This window comes from Magnolia sinica, chromosome 19 (assembly GCF_029962835.1).
Source record: "Magnolia sinica isolate HGM2019 chromosome 19, MsV1, whole genome shotgun sequence".
In the NCBI taxonomy this organism is placed as follows: Eukaryota; Viridiplantae; Streptophyta; class Magnoliopsida; order Magnoliales; family Magnoliaceae; genus Magnolia; species Magnolia sinica.
Window position 1 is genome coordinate 5,137,585 of NC_080591.1, and position 14,553 is coordinate 5,152,137.

At 39.2% G+C, this 14,553-nt stretch overlaps 1 protein-coding gene across 1 annotated transcript; it reads left to right on the top strand.

The window, feature by feature from the left end:
* Positions 1-640: 640 nt before the first annotated feature.
* Positions 641-14,338, top strand: LOC131234685 (uncharacterized). The gene is made up of 8 exons (XM_058231610.1): positions 641-1,103; positions 6,031-6,155; positions 6,279-6,316; positions 7,704-7,814; positions 7,911-7,990; positions 9,889-9,925; positions 13,870-13,911; positions 14,024-14,338. Exons 1-8 carry the CDS (start codon positions 822-824, stop codon positions 14,107-14,109), a joined length of 801 nt encoding a protein of 266 aa, XP_058087593.1. The 5' UTR covers positions 641-821; the 3' UTR covers positions 14,110-14,338.
* Positions 14,339-14,553: the final 215 nt, after the last annotated feature.

Consider the following 14,553-nt stretch of genomic DNA (forward strand, 5'->3'; position numbering starts at 1 on the left):
AACACTAAAAATCGAAGGATAGGATCATATTTGTACGGAAATTATGGGATGATATCTTAGCTACTGAAGAACTTCGAATAAGAACGATTAAAATTTTTGTACCATCTCATTACATCGGCCCCAATAAGGCGACACACGCTGGAATCCTCCCTCGTGACAGAGGGAGGACAAGCTTGAAAATGGAGGGAAATATTTTTATTTTATTTTTTATATCAAAATTTGATTTCATTGGAAAATATAACCGTAGTTACAAAATAGATTCAAGAAATACTTTGATACACTGACTAGTTTGATAGTTCGTACGCAGGCACTAAGAAATTGCATAGTTAAATTATAACTAAAATTAAATTATGGGTACCAATTTAGATTTATCACGAACCAAAAATTTAGCTCATTCGGTTCTCCGAATATCACATTAATGGACATTTTTTGGACGGCTAAAAACGGAAATTATCAATTGGTCCTATTTCAAAAATTGAGTGTCCAAAAATCAAATGTTAGAATTGTTTAACCAGTATGACTTGGATTTCCAGATTTTAGTGGGTTATACCAGTATGCTGCGTGTACAAATTCCGAGAGACTGCGTATCAAGCTTCATACGCCGCCGGAGTATCAAATAACTCCACGAATGGAAAACAGACAGAGCCCTCATTCCTCTCCATTGTCTTCGCGTCTGGGATTTTCATTTCTTCCCCGCAATTGAAATCTCCGCAAAAACAGTTCCGCCTTCAACAGTCCGTACTTTTCTCTCGTTTTCCGCATTTCTCATTTCCAAACGCAAATCTGAGAAAACTCTGTTTCCCGGAAAAACGAGGAAATCAATGTCTTCGAATCTAGCCCTTTCTCCTTCATCTGCTTCTTCTTCTTCATCTTCTTCTCCTTCTTCTTCTCATCTCCACCATCGATCTTGTCTTTCCTCTCCCTCTTCTCCTTCCTTCTTAAAACTCGGGAACCGCAGCCGAACTCCAAGAACCATCCTCACCGTCCGTTCTCACGCTAGCGCTGATGGAACTGGAGGATCGAAGCAATCGTCCGATCCAATGGACGGATGTACGGTTACGTCCTCGGCCATCGATTTCCTCACGTTGTGCCATCGCCTCAAGGTATTGCACGATCTCTCTCTCTCTCTCTCTCTCTCTCTCTCTCTCTCTCTCTCTCTCTCTCTCTCTCTCTCTCTCTCGTTTGGATGCCTGTAAATGGTTTAAGTAGTTACAGCCTGCCCTGTTTGGCTGTAAGCTGTAAATGATTGTTTGTGTTTGGATAGCCTGTAAATTATTCAAGTCCTATAAATGGAGAGCCAATATTTGAAAATATAGCCGTTACACTGTAAATGGAGAGCCTGTAAATGAAATCCCACCTTTTTGCCTGTAAATGATTTGCAGGCAAAAAAGGTCATCCAAATGCAGAGTGTAAATGATTTACAGGCACAGGCAAAAAAGTTAATGCAAATGCATAGTATAAATGATTTCCCCAACTTGCCCCATTTACAGGCATCCAAATGACTCCTTATGTGATTTGGATTCAGAAATTCTTTACTAGTGCATTTTCGCACGGTGATTGTGTTTTCGGTGTGGATATTGTTGCTTTGAGAAATGTGGGTAATCACTGTTGGAATTCTCTGTGAATGCGAAGGCCATGTTTGGACACACAATTGAATTGAATCATGAACTTTTTCAGTAAGGATTTATGGCCGATGAGAATCTGCAAATTTCATAATGAGGAGCTTCCCTTTTCAAGTTCCATTTGAAAGCAGTGTAATTTGTGATTTCGAGCACAATACCTCAATATGGATGCTGAAGGAGTAATTGCAATTTGGGTTGCTTAGTTTCCACTGTATTGAACTGATCATTGCAATTCAAATTTTGGAAGCACATCCAAACACACCTCGGATTACACATGAGGCTGCAATTTGAGTGATTCTACGCGCCTAATGAAATTATTGCCGTGGACTGTTGTAGTTTTGGGCTAGAAATAGATCATCTCTAAAACTGGGATGAGTCAACTTGGTTCTGCTTGGTCTGTTATCTGGCAAATGCTGCATCATCATCATCTACGGTGCTGTTTGATAAACTGAAAAAAAAAAAGCTCTGAAAATCAACTAAGGTGCTGAAAACTTAAATTGCTGAGTTGTAGTTTTGAAATAATTTTAGGGATATTTGAGTCAAAGAGTGAAAAGAAATTTTAATGCACCACCACTTTCAGCATTCAGCATTATGTGAAGGGAGGGGAGATGAAAAAAAGAACCATATTTTTGATGAATTAATTTAAGCACTTAATAAATTAGATTTGCCAAATGATCTGAATCATTGAAAATCATGGAAATATCAAATTTCAGTGATAGGTGCTGAAAATAAGTTTTATCAAACGGCCCCTAAGCCTTATCCCAACTAATTGAGGTCGGCTACATGAATCCTTTTCCACCCATCCACTCTATCAAGGGCCAGACCTTCAGTTAGACGGTAGGTCATCGAATGTTTTCTTAGTACCTCCATCCACGTCCTTTTGGGCCTTCCCCTTACCCTCGTAGAGCCTTCACTTGGACAGTTGCACCTACTCAATCTTAACCGATGCAGTTTTTGGTCTTTGTTGCACATGACGAAACCATCTAAGTTTACTTCCCCTCGTCTTATTACCTATTGGTGCTACTCCTAAATTTGCTCAAATGATGCAAGACATGGAAAATTAAATATGATATGCAAGATTTCCCACCAATTCAGAAACAATCACACAAATTCCATGTCCCACATGAAAATCCAAACATTCAATTAAAAAAGGGGAATCTATGTGGGTCCAAGCCGACACAGGCTAGGACTGGAGCAATAAAAATTATAAACCAAATGATGTCAAAGGGAAATAAAATCAACTACTCACGCATAAAAATCAGTCCCTAATCCAAGGGATTCCCTAATTTCAATTCAAGGAACCTTGAGCCAAAAGATGATCCCGCGTGTAGATAGCAACAATGGCCCAGACGGACGTGCCTGTGATCCATGCCGCACGTGTGTGGGGCCCACTATTCAGAAAAAAGGCCACCTTGGCCCTAATCGGCCAGAGATGGACTCCAAAACCTCCCAATCTCAGCTAGATCCGATGTACAGTGTATGCGTGGTTCTCTGCTGAAGTTTCAGCTTGCCTGCGGGCCGAAATCTGGAAACCTGCTGTAATGAAGAAATCTGAAGCAACAAAAGGACAAATTCGAAGTACGGATGGTGGGAGAAGATGGAAAAAAGATGATGGAAGATGGGGGTGAATTGAGATTGATGTGGCTTCGCACCACGGTAGTTAGCCCTTCGAAAAGGGAGGGCTTCGCACCCACTTTTGAATTCTTCCACAACTCACGAAGAGAGCAGAAAAATAAAGCAGGAATTTTTTATTAACTTTAATGAATGAAAAGAACTACAAGGGGTGCCTATTTATAGGGAGAACCCTATACCCAAAAACTCACACCATGTGCGACACCTATTACTTGGCGATGAAGTAAACTAAAATAAAAACCAAACAAGGAAATCTAAAGCGTTCACGATGTTCTAAATAATAACAATAACCAAAACCTAAAATATAAAACCAATCCGACGAGTGGGCCACGATCATGAGATCCCATGGTGGGCTTTTCTTAACTATCGGGCCACTTTTCTGAACCAAAACTTGACTTCTAGCTAGGAGGCCCTCCCTGGACGTCGTCATCGAGCCAGATCGATGGTGGGGTCATCCTACGTACGTACGTGTGTAGGAGGGCGGCATAAGTGCGCGTGATGTCCCCATCATCAAATGCATTTGTTTCTATTTCTATCCTTCCTTGTCTTGCCACTCATCCATCTCAACATCCTCATTTCGACTATACTCTTGTCTGGAAAAAATTTACATGTGCATGAGAGAAACTGAATGGAGTGTTAATGGTTTTGGGTCTGGGAGTGAGAGTACTTACTATGAAATTGGGTTTTAAATTGTTGGATGATTGTTGGGATTGGGAATCGATCAATTGGATATACAACATGGCATGTGCAACTGGACCCACCATGAGCATCTCTTGGCCCAGAAATCAGGCCAATTTGCTCATTAGGTGGGCAAATGTGTACATTGATTGTGGAACACTTGTCATTTCAAGCTATCTATTTGATGGATGGAACGGCTGGAGTTTTGGACCATGCATCTTTGCACAGGCCTGCATGTTGAATGGCTTGGATATCACACTCGTGTGCCATGAAGAGATTCCCCCAGTCTTCTTCAATCGGTATCCATCAAATTTCATTTTTTTTTACTCGAGGTGTATTGCATGCAAATGCTTGTTTGCTTTAGTCCTTCTATAGAAAGTGTAAGGTCGTATTTGGCAGGTGTTGGCATAAGGAAGAGCATGAAACAGTAATGAGAAAGATCACCATCTTTCTCAAGTAGTCAAAACCTTGAATTCACAAGATAGTTCTTGAATCAACATGAAATAATAAGAGAAGATTCAAATATTTTATTGAATAATGTTTAATGTGTATGATTTCTTGATTACATCATTAATAAAGAAAAAAATAAAATCCTAATTCGAAATTATCCAAAATAACGAAATTCTAATTCCAATAAAAGTCCTAATTCAACTAGAATAGAACTTGCCTGAAATGGTAAGTTTTGCAAAAAATAGAAATTCCTAAATTAACCTTACCGGATGATTCTTGGCTTGATTACAATTAATCTTTAAAAAAGATGGAAATATAAAACTCTAAAAATGAGGAAATACGACAAAAATCGAAATTACTAAAAATAGTATCCCTCCCCCCCCCCCCAAAAAAAAAGCATGCATTTTCTCGCGAAACGGACGAACATGACCCACTTTGTGGGTCAGTTAACCCTGGATAGCCTGCTAGATAAAGATCGATAGGTCATTCGTCTTGTGACGATTCCCGAATCAAAAGTTATGGCCGATTTATGGTTCACACTTCAAACGGTAATTTCTCCCAATCCGGAATGAATTTCTTCGGACTGGATGTGCCTGGGTCCCGATTATGTCATGCCCTACGTGGGACTAGGCCCGGATCTGACAAATTACTTCCTCTTCCATTTGGCCTTCTTTTGGTCCAGCCATGCTAAGAATGCATTTGTGCCATGTCCTATATTAGATGCCTAAAAATGCGTTGATTTCATTTTAGTTAATAGTAATTATGTATTAGAGATGCAAGATGCGGAATTCTCACTGTTGACAACCTCAGGAAACATGGTATGCAGCTGGTCAGTGGCTGCCTCTGTTGCATGCAGGATGCGGAATCGGTGGATCATCTTTTCGTCCACTGCCCATTCATCCTTCAAATCTGGAACGACTTCTTTTCCCAATTCAACATCTCCTAGTGTAACCCCCCTACGGCTCATACCTTCCTATGGTCCTAGCACGGGTGCAAGATCGGTAATCTAGAACTGTGATTTGGAGAAGGGTCATCATGGCCATCTGGTGGTCAGTCTGGCTGGAAAGAAATGAAAGATGCTTCAATGACACGTCTTTGTCCGCCCTCGCTGTTGGGGACAAGGCCAAGCACATGATGGTGGAATGGGCTGTTAACATTAAAGGCTTGATAGGCCGGGATTTCTGTTTTTTAGGGTGTTAGCCTCTCTTCTGCCATCTCAGCAGATCTGTGTGCTTCCTTTTCTGCTTTTGCTGTTTGCTTGTCCTTTTTCTCCTTTATTTTAATAAAATTTCTCTCGTTGCCTCTAAAAAAAAATAAAAAATTACATATTAGAGATCTTTTTTTTTTTTTGGAAGACACGGGGTGTCCCCACCTCTTTTAGAGTGAGACTAATCCCTGCGGATACACGCAATCACTCACAACTACTTGTATCGGGTAATGCCAAGGAGGGGAATCGAATCTTGATATCTAACACATAATAAATTCATATTAACAATTATTATGTAAGAGAGATGAACTCATTTTTAGGCATCTACCAAACAGGGCCTAGATATCTAACCATGCAGGAATTCACGTGCCTTTGTTATGTCTATGATTATTTCAGTTTCATCAGTTTTTTTTCTTCCATTCTTTTCTTTTTCCTTTTCAGACTACAAAAAGGAAGGGATGGATCAACCATGGAATCAAGGGTCCTGAATCTATTGCTGATCACATGTACCGCATGGCACTGATGGCTTTAATTGCTGGTGACCTTCCTGGTGTAAACAGGGAAAGGTTGTCTCCTGTCACATCGTACTCAACCTCATGCTCTTCTTTTCTCAATTAATCCTACTTCATCATTTGTTTTCTCTTCACTTCAACTTTGGCTTATTGAAACCTTTCTTTTTGTTTACACAGATGTATTAAGATTGCAATAGTGCATGACATTGCAGAAGGTACTCTGAACTCAAATGGTTCTTCCCTTTGATTGATTGCAGTTTTTATTTTTTCCTGATATTCACCTTGGTTGCATGATGCTTGAATGAGCATTCTTTGGAACTGAATGGAATTATGAAAATGGAATAGATTTACACGAACAAAACCATGTGGACATCTTGGAGTTGATGAGCTCCTAGACATGATCTGTCTTACATTGTATCATTATGAAAAGTATTCATAAAATAGAAGCAAATGCTGAAAGGAGAAGATACATGACTTCTTCAAATATCCATAGAATACAGGCAAGGTTTTTGCGCTTGCTTCATTCAATATGTGGCAATCTTTCAAGGTGGAAGAAACCTATGAAATGTAAACACTAAACACTCCATGAACAAATGCTGACACAGTCAGTGCAAGAGAGAGTGCAGGGAGTCATTGAAGTACAATAAAGAGTTGGAAAAGGCAAAAGAGGGAAAGAATAGCATGCACTTTCTTCTACAAAACATACAGTGAGACCATTACCATGAAACTACCAGAAGCTGTGAGTGCAGTTACTACTGGATTGATTGTAAACTAAGCCAATTGAAATCTTTTCTTAAAAGTGTTACTAACAGGTCACCAAGTTTGTTGTTGTAACTCATATAGAAGAACACTTTTAAAAAAGGGGCTAGACTCCTACATTAGTTTTGTGCCATTTAAAAATGCTGGTGACTCTTCAGAGATAGATGGTTATGATTGCTTGATCATTGTGATTTCAGAGATATGCTCCACCCACAATGGGACCCACAATTTGGATAGTCTGGATAGAGGTACATGATTGCCACATGTGAGGAGAGTCACCACCATTTTGTAACTGTTGCCAAACTAAAATAGGAGTCTAGCCCATTAAAAAGACCTGGATGTAATTTAAAAGATGAGGGAAGCAAAATGGAGAATGCTGCGAGTATCGAGGATGGGCAAGTATATAATTTGAAATCATTCCATGTGATACCAGTCCTGGCTTTGCTCAAAACCTCTGATTAAACAACATGGTTGCAAAGATGGGAATGTGCAAGGACCTGGACTAAACGGGAAATGAATAAAGTTGGGAAGAAGGAAATGAGGAGGAAAATGAGAAAGGCTGAGGACATTAACCGCTGCATCTTATAATAATAGAGTTAAGTGTGTAGATCTTTGTCCAGTGGACTATCAATTGTCAAGTTGTACGTAGAAAGCATCTTCTTTACAGTTAATAATTAAGGATGCCCATGGCTATTGTTCCAAAATACACGACTTATGTTGAGTTCTTTCGGAACTTCTATCTGTTATGAATTTCACACAGTTTACTGGTTAAGGACAAGTTTGTATGCAATAAATTCTTAGCTTTTGTGATTGGAGTTTGAGATACAACTATGGTTTTAACAGCTATTGTGGGCGATATCACACCCTCAGATGGTGTGCCTAAAGAAGAAAAGCATAGGCGCGAACAAGATGCTTTGAATGAAATGTGTAAAGTCCTTGGTGGAGGAATGAGGGGTACTGCATGATATTTATAATCGAGAATTACCTACTTGCATGCTTGTTTTATTTGGATACAATACTGTCTGTAATTGGTTGTTTTGCTTCCTGCAGCTGAGGAGATAAAAGAACTTTGGGCAGAGTATGAGAACAATTCTTCTATAGAGGCTAATCTTGTGAAGGATTTTGATAAAGTATATTCGCTCTCTGCTTTGATTTGAAAATATTAGTACTATGCACAGAATGAATGATTTTTTTGGTTTGAAAGGCATTCTTCTTCTTGAGTAGTGGCAGCACCAAATATGATTTCTTTGGGACTCTGTGTTTCAAACCCAATCTCACATGATTTTAGGGTGATTTAACTTCTTCTTTTTTTAATGCCTCTTTGTGCTGACATGTTTGGTTCAGACTAAATTGAAAAGTAAGCTTATAGAGTCGCATGGTTTCACAACCTATGAAATGTGTAAGTTATTGGACCCTTTTATACGGAAGTTATAGTGGAAACCAGGTGACAATTTCTGCTGGGTTAATGAATAAGTAGATTATTTTGGTCACAATAACTCATGGATGAAGCCATCTGAGGAGAACTTGGTACTGTGTTGTTACTCATAGATGGGTTAGTTGTATTGTAGCAGGTGTTTCATGATAAGAAAACACTCATGTCCTATTGCATCATGCCTGATGTCAATTCCGAATATCTCGGGCATGGTGACGTATGGAGGTCAGTTGCTTTGTCTTTTTACCATGCATTTGAATGACATCCTTTTCTGGGGAAGTACAGGATGTATATAAATGAAAGGGTTGAAGATTCCACTTGTTCATAGCTATCCAAAGAATGTAAAAATGCAGAACCCGTCCTTCAACACAAGTTTAGGAAAGAAGGAAAGGTATTAAATAATTAAATTTCTAACCACAATATTTGTAGGGCGATTGTCAGAAGAATTCAGTCTTCCTGTAAAATTGATTCCGACATGAATCACTTTCCATCAATTCAAGGAGTTTCTACAAAATACATAAATGATATAAAAGTCGAGAAGTTTCTAGAGATGTTATTCCCTCCCAAATTTCCAGGCTCAAATAAGCTCTTTTGAACCCTTGTAGTGTTCCTTTTGCTCCCTTCATCAAATCGTATACTCCTATTTCATATGTTGTTTGTGTGGTTGTGGATGAATGAGAAATCTAAGCCAATAGCAAAAAGGAGTAGAGTCCTTTGCAAGTATGTTTCAAGATGGGTTCTTTCATCTTCATTCTGGCTCTCTAGTGCTGGAATTTTTTTCTTGCTGAAGGTTTTCTTTTAGAACACTTGCCCATCTTAGTCAGAACTATGAATTACCGGAGACTTAGTTGAATGATTAGTTTTCTCTGGCTGTTGATTGTAAAAGTATAGGTTTTTCTTCTGAAGTTTTGTTTGGCTTGAAAATTGTGAGGTGTGTCATCCAAGGGAAAATTGATAATGGTGAAACTGTGGAGGAAGTGACTAAATGCACCTTACACATGAGAGTGAGATCTAGAGTGTATGCACAATCAGTTAACAACACTTGGGTGATAAACCCAAAAGAATTTGCAAACAGTGAGCTCGTCCATCTGTTCTTTATATATTTTGGCATGAGCGTTCTCAAGCACAAGTTGTACATCTGCATACTTGCCTTTTATAGCATTGTCCCATGTATGGTGAGAATAAAAGTGGTAGGATGATCTAAAACTTAATGTCTGTTTATATGCAAAGAGAAGGCAATTATGCAGCTTGTGTGATGGAACTCTATGCGGTTCCTTCCTTCCCCATGGCACCCGCGGCAAACACATACCTCAAAGGTGAGGGATTTGAATGTAGTAGCCATCTGAAGTGACCTGCAAAAGAATGGTTACCCGAAACAGAGCAATGGTCTGCATGCAACCAGAAACTGACTACTCAATGGTGAAGTTGCCAAATCACTGCGAATGTTAGACTATAACCCAGATCAGCATCCCCAATCTCCAGACAGTAGCATACCCTTATGCACAAAATGCCTTCTAATGCTTTCTAGTGAATTATTGGGATGCCGACATCCTGCAAGACAAGTCTGGGAACTAACTAGTGATCATTTTGACCCAGGTGGAAATGATTCTGCAAGCTTTGGAGTATGAAACTGGTAAGCGTTACTTTATAATCCTTTTAAGTTCAACTCACATGAATACAAGTTTAGAATTACAAGATTAAAAGATGCTGCAGTAAATGCGAGAGAATTAGATTCCCTTAAATTATAGCAGTATATGTTTTAGTCCACATGTATTTGTATATTTGTTTCGATAGTTATGGCTACTTACGCATTGACACCTACACATGCACGTGAAGATAAGTCAAGACAGTGTTCACTGCATGCACACACCCACGCACAAAAATGCGCACCCACACACAGACACACAGACATCCATGCATGCAATATGAAAATATTGCACAACTGAACATGTATGCAGAAAACATTTTTTTAATGTTTTTGTTTAGGGGAGCTACATTCATATTTCATGGGAAAATGAATCCATAACTTCAAGAAAAGGATTGGTTCAAGGGCTGGGCATGTGGGTCCCACTCCTGAACCCATCAGTTGTTGGACTTGAGTTGCTCCCATGGCGAGAGTGAGTTTTGGTGACACGGGATGGATGAGGGGGAAAAAAAAGAAAAGAAAAGAAGAGGAGAACAAGGAATTTTTGCACAGATCACTCAATTCAAGAAGTTGATTGTTTAGAGGTTTCTTCCCTTGCAAGAGATTACCTTCTCCCTAAAAACACAATTTTTTTTTTTAATACAGCCTATCATTGCCATTTGGCATCTATGAAGAAACACAAACACACATTCATAGATAAAAACCGTTGATTCTACCCCATAACAAAAACTTCTATGGTTAAGAAGAAAAAATCCAAAATCATCACACGTGGATCTAAATCTCTCCCTTTTATTCTTATTTTTATCTCGTTCTTATTGAATATATCTTATTAAGTATGCCTCAAGATAGAAATCTTCCAAATAGGAAACTATTAACGACTTAATGAGACATAAGATTCCTTACAAGGGAAATATTACTGAAGACAATCAAAGACCTAATTTTGGACTTCTAACAAAATCCTTCAAAGTCTATACTAAAAAAATAGCTCCTTAAGATAGAAATCTTCCAAATAGGAAACTATTAATGACTTAATGAGACATAAGATTCCTTACAAGGGAAATATTGCCGAAGACAACCAAAGACCTAATTTTGGACTTCTAACAAAATCCTTCGAAGTCTATACTAAAAGAATACTATTAAAAAAAATAGCTCCAATTGCTGAAAAAAAAAAAAAAAAAAAACACACAGCTCCAATTGCACATGGGATCATAAGTCCATAAAAATCTCCAAAGACATCTCCACATGTTGGGCCCACCAAATGGATAGTAGGATAGCAAATTGGGGGTTTTTGGAGCTGGCATCTTCATCACAAGCTTCTTGCGATTGTTATCATTTGCACTTGTTGCATGCGGTTGCTTATTACTTGCATTACGTTGATGTCTATCAGACAGACAACTGCAAAACTTCTTTCCAATCAGCAATTTAAAAGCCAATCCCAAATTGTTGGGAGAAAGGCTAAGATAATGATGTTGATGATGACAATGGCAACGATAACGATGATATTCACATTTCTCGCCTTCTGCACATGGTGTGTGAGTGTGCACCCAACATGCACATGTCCATGTGCTCAAAAGCATTTCTTTTGCCACATGGATGCTTTGAAAGAATCAAAGAACCATAAACCATTGAGTCCCCCTTGCATCCCTTAGGAAATAAAGGCTAATGTAGCCAAGGTGCATCATGCCTTATTGTTATAGGGTCTCAGAACTCCTCCCTCTTCATCATCATTGCAGTTTTGCAACTCTTTGGAGTCAGCTTTATGAATTCCATTTCACCGGTCATTGCTGAGGCCATATCCTCAGTTGTAATTAAACAAACCTTCCTATCCCTCCTGACCACCTCAATCCAAGTCTCACTCTCTTTTTTAGGCCCTTCAACCGTGGTTAAAATTTCGCCTTCTTAAAGGGGTTGTCTTGAGTTTTCTACATGGCTCATACATCTTACTCTGCTCTTCATCCTCATCTCTTATTGGGGCTACTCATAGGCTACTTCAAATGACCTCATTGTGATTCCATGCTTCCTGGTCTTCACACAAATCTAGACATCATCATCTCTACCATGCTATCCTCTTGTCATATTGCCTTGTAGTTTTGTAACACTCTTACCTTATATACCCTAACAGTCCAGTTGCAATCATAGGCTATCTTCCTTGTGTTTCATTAGCATATGATGGTCGCACAACAGCCCATGAGCACACATCCACTTCATCCACCCATCCCTAATTCTATCATGAACATCCTCATTGATCTCCCCTTCCTTTTGGATCTCTTTTTCTACCAAAAGCTGAAGGAGGGAACTAGGATTCTCTTTTGAGGGCGGGGAAATTGCGACAGTTGGAGTGTGTTTAAGATCAAAATACCATATCCTCTTTAAGTTTTCCAGCCCTTAACTAAGTGGAAAACTTATATGAAAACTGGAAAGCTGATCTATTTTCCATTTGGGTTATCTCTTCTTTTTTGACAAGCTTCCAATTTGGTTTGTTGGTGTCAGAGAGGCTCAAGCAAATTGTGAAAAACTCACTGCATTTGGGTGCCCAGTTGACTTCAATTGCAATAATTCAATTAAAATGAAGTGTAAATTACAAAAGTGGGGACCCAAATAAAATTTTCGATTGTTTCAAACTCGACTTGAAGTGTGTGGAATTGAAAAAGGGGGGTTGATCTGATCATGATTATAAATGGGTATGGTCCTACCGTCCTTGTAGGTGTGTTTCTCTATATTTAATTAAACTATTGCAATTCAGTTCAACTGAACATCCAAATGTAGGGCTGCCAAAGGGCCGGGCCTGGGTTGGTTTGTACCTGGATTTTGAACTGGTCAGGCCAGGTCTGTAGGTCAGACCAATTAAAAAAGTATTGATTTTGCTTTTCCTGGGCATAGACACTTGGTATTTACAGCTGGCAATTTCAATAGACTTTCTTGTCAATCTCCGTGAGCCTTGATTTAGTCATGTCGAATTCAACTGAGTTATCTATATATCATACTTTAAAAACCCAAGAACTCGACTCCAAAAAAAAAAGAAGAAGAAGAAGAAGAAGAAGAAAGAAGAATTGACCTGACTTAATTCAATATCTAAATATTGTAAATCGAAAATATTAGGAATGAAAATACATATTTAAAATAATTAAATTTAGTATAGGTAATATGGTATGTAACTCAAATAGAGGAACTCACTTTACACAGTTGATCACTCTACAGAATCTCTGCTACGTGCCAGCTGACAACAACAACAACACAGATAGCTCACTGGTTAAGGGCATTTCTTCCTTTGTTTGAGGTTGGGGGTTTGAATGCCACTCCACCTTTATTTTAATAAAAACCCTCATCAGGAGGCAAGTCACTCAATTCGAGTCACACTGAGTTAACCGAGCCATTAGGTCGACTTGACAAGTCTCTCTGAGTTCAGGCTGAGTCAGGCCCAGTACCGAGTTTCTCAACGACTGGGCTCAAAACGCAAAGTCAAGCCCACAAGTTTTGGAACTATGTTATATATATGCTGAATTTTTTAACCATGGTAATCACAATGGATGCCAACTGAACAATCAGCACCTAAATGACACTTGGCAACTGAACAATCAACACTTAAATGACACTTTACAATACTCATTCGACAACATCTTTTCTCTACTTGCTTGGGGCATTTTCATTCTAATTTATTGGGTAATGACAATGAGACGCGTTGACCGTCAATGTTCAAAGTTAAGGGGGAAAAAATAATCATTTCCTCCATTGTATCATGCTTCAATTTGTGGTAGGGAACTGATATTCACTTCCATGCCCAACACCCCTCTGTAGTAGCATTTTAATGATTCGCATGCACTTTACTGAAGAGAAAAAGGGGCGGTGTATACATAAAAAAGGGTGTAAATATCATCTTCAAAGTCATATTATGGGGGTGGTCTTTATTCATAACCATTCTAAACTGCACGCAGAACACGGGAAGGTCTTGGACGAGTTCTTTCTCTCCACAGCAGGTACCGGCCGAGTCTCATAAGTAGAATAACAGAAGTGGTTGATAATTCATCTACCGGATTTCATTGCAATCACATTCAATTTGGCAAGTTTCAATAACTTCCTAATTTGCAGGGAAATTTCAAACGGAAATTGGGAGGACTTGGGCAGCCGAGGTGACATCAAGACGGAACATGAGGCTAAGCAACAGGTTCAACTGACCACACTCACAGCTAGAATCTGCTGTGTTGTATTCTCTTGCTGTTGTTTCAATAAGATAGAGCTTAAACTGTTTTTACCTGGCCCGCCTCACTCTCAGCAGCTTCTGTGCCTAGCCGGTGGCCATACCGTAAAGCGGCATGGGTTGCACTGGAGGATACCGACGTTTTCTCTTAAGCTTGAGAGTAAAATACACCGTATTTAAAGAAATAAAGCATTTATTCTTGTGGCATTTTGCAAGGCTCCACCACATAAGATGCATGACTTACTCAGGTTTCAATTTGTACCGGTGGGCCCGCAGCCCATTGATCCAAACCATCGATTTGAAGAGCTTTGGGATTGTCACAGACCTGCTCAATCCTCAGTGATTGTCACTCATATGATGCCCCAACACCACTCGAGTCAGCCTATTCTCTCACTTGTACCAACTACTATTAACCCCAGTC

Bases quoted from the DNA above. Each gene is read 5' to 3' on its own strand.
- LOC131234685 (XM_058231610.1), top strand. From the start codon at position 822: ATGTCTTCGAATCTAGCCCTTTCTCCTTCATCTGCTTCTTCTTCTTCA. The intron at 6,156-6,278 runs GTTGTCTCCTGT...TTGTTTACACAG, and splicing joins CCTGGTGTAAACAGGGAAAG to ATGTATTAAGATTGCAATAG. The intron at 6,317-7,703 runs GTACTCTGAACT...TGGTTTTAACAG, and splicing joins AGTGCATGACATTGCAGAAG to CTATTGTGGGCGATATCACA.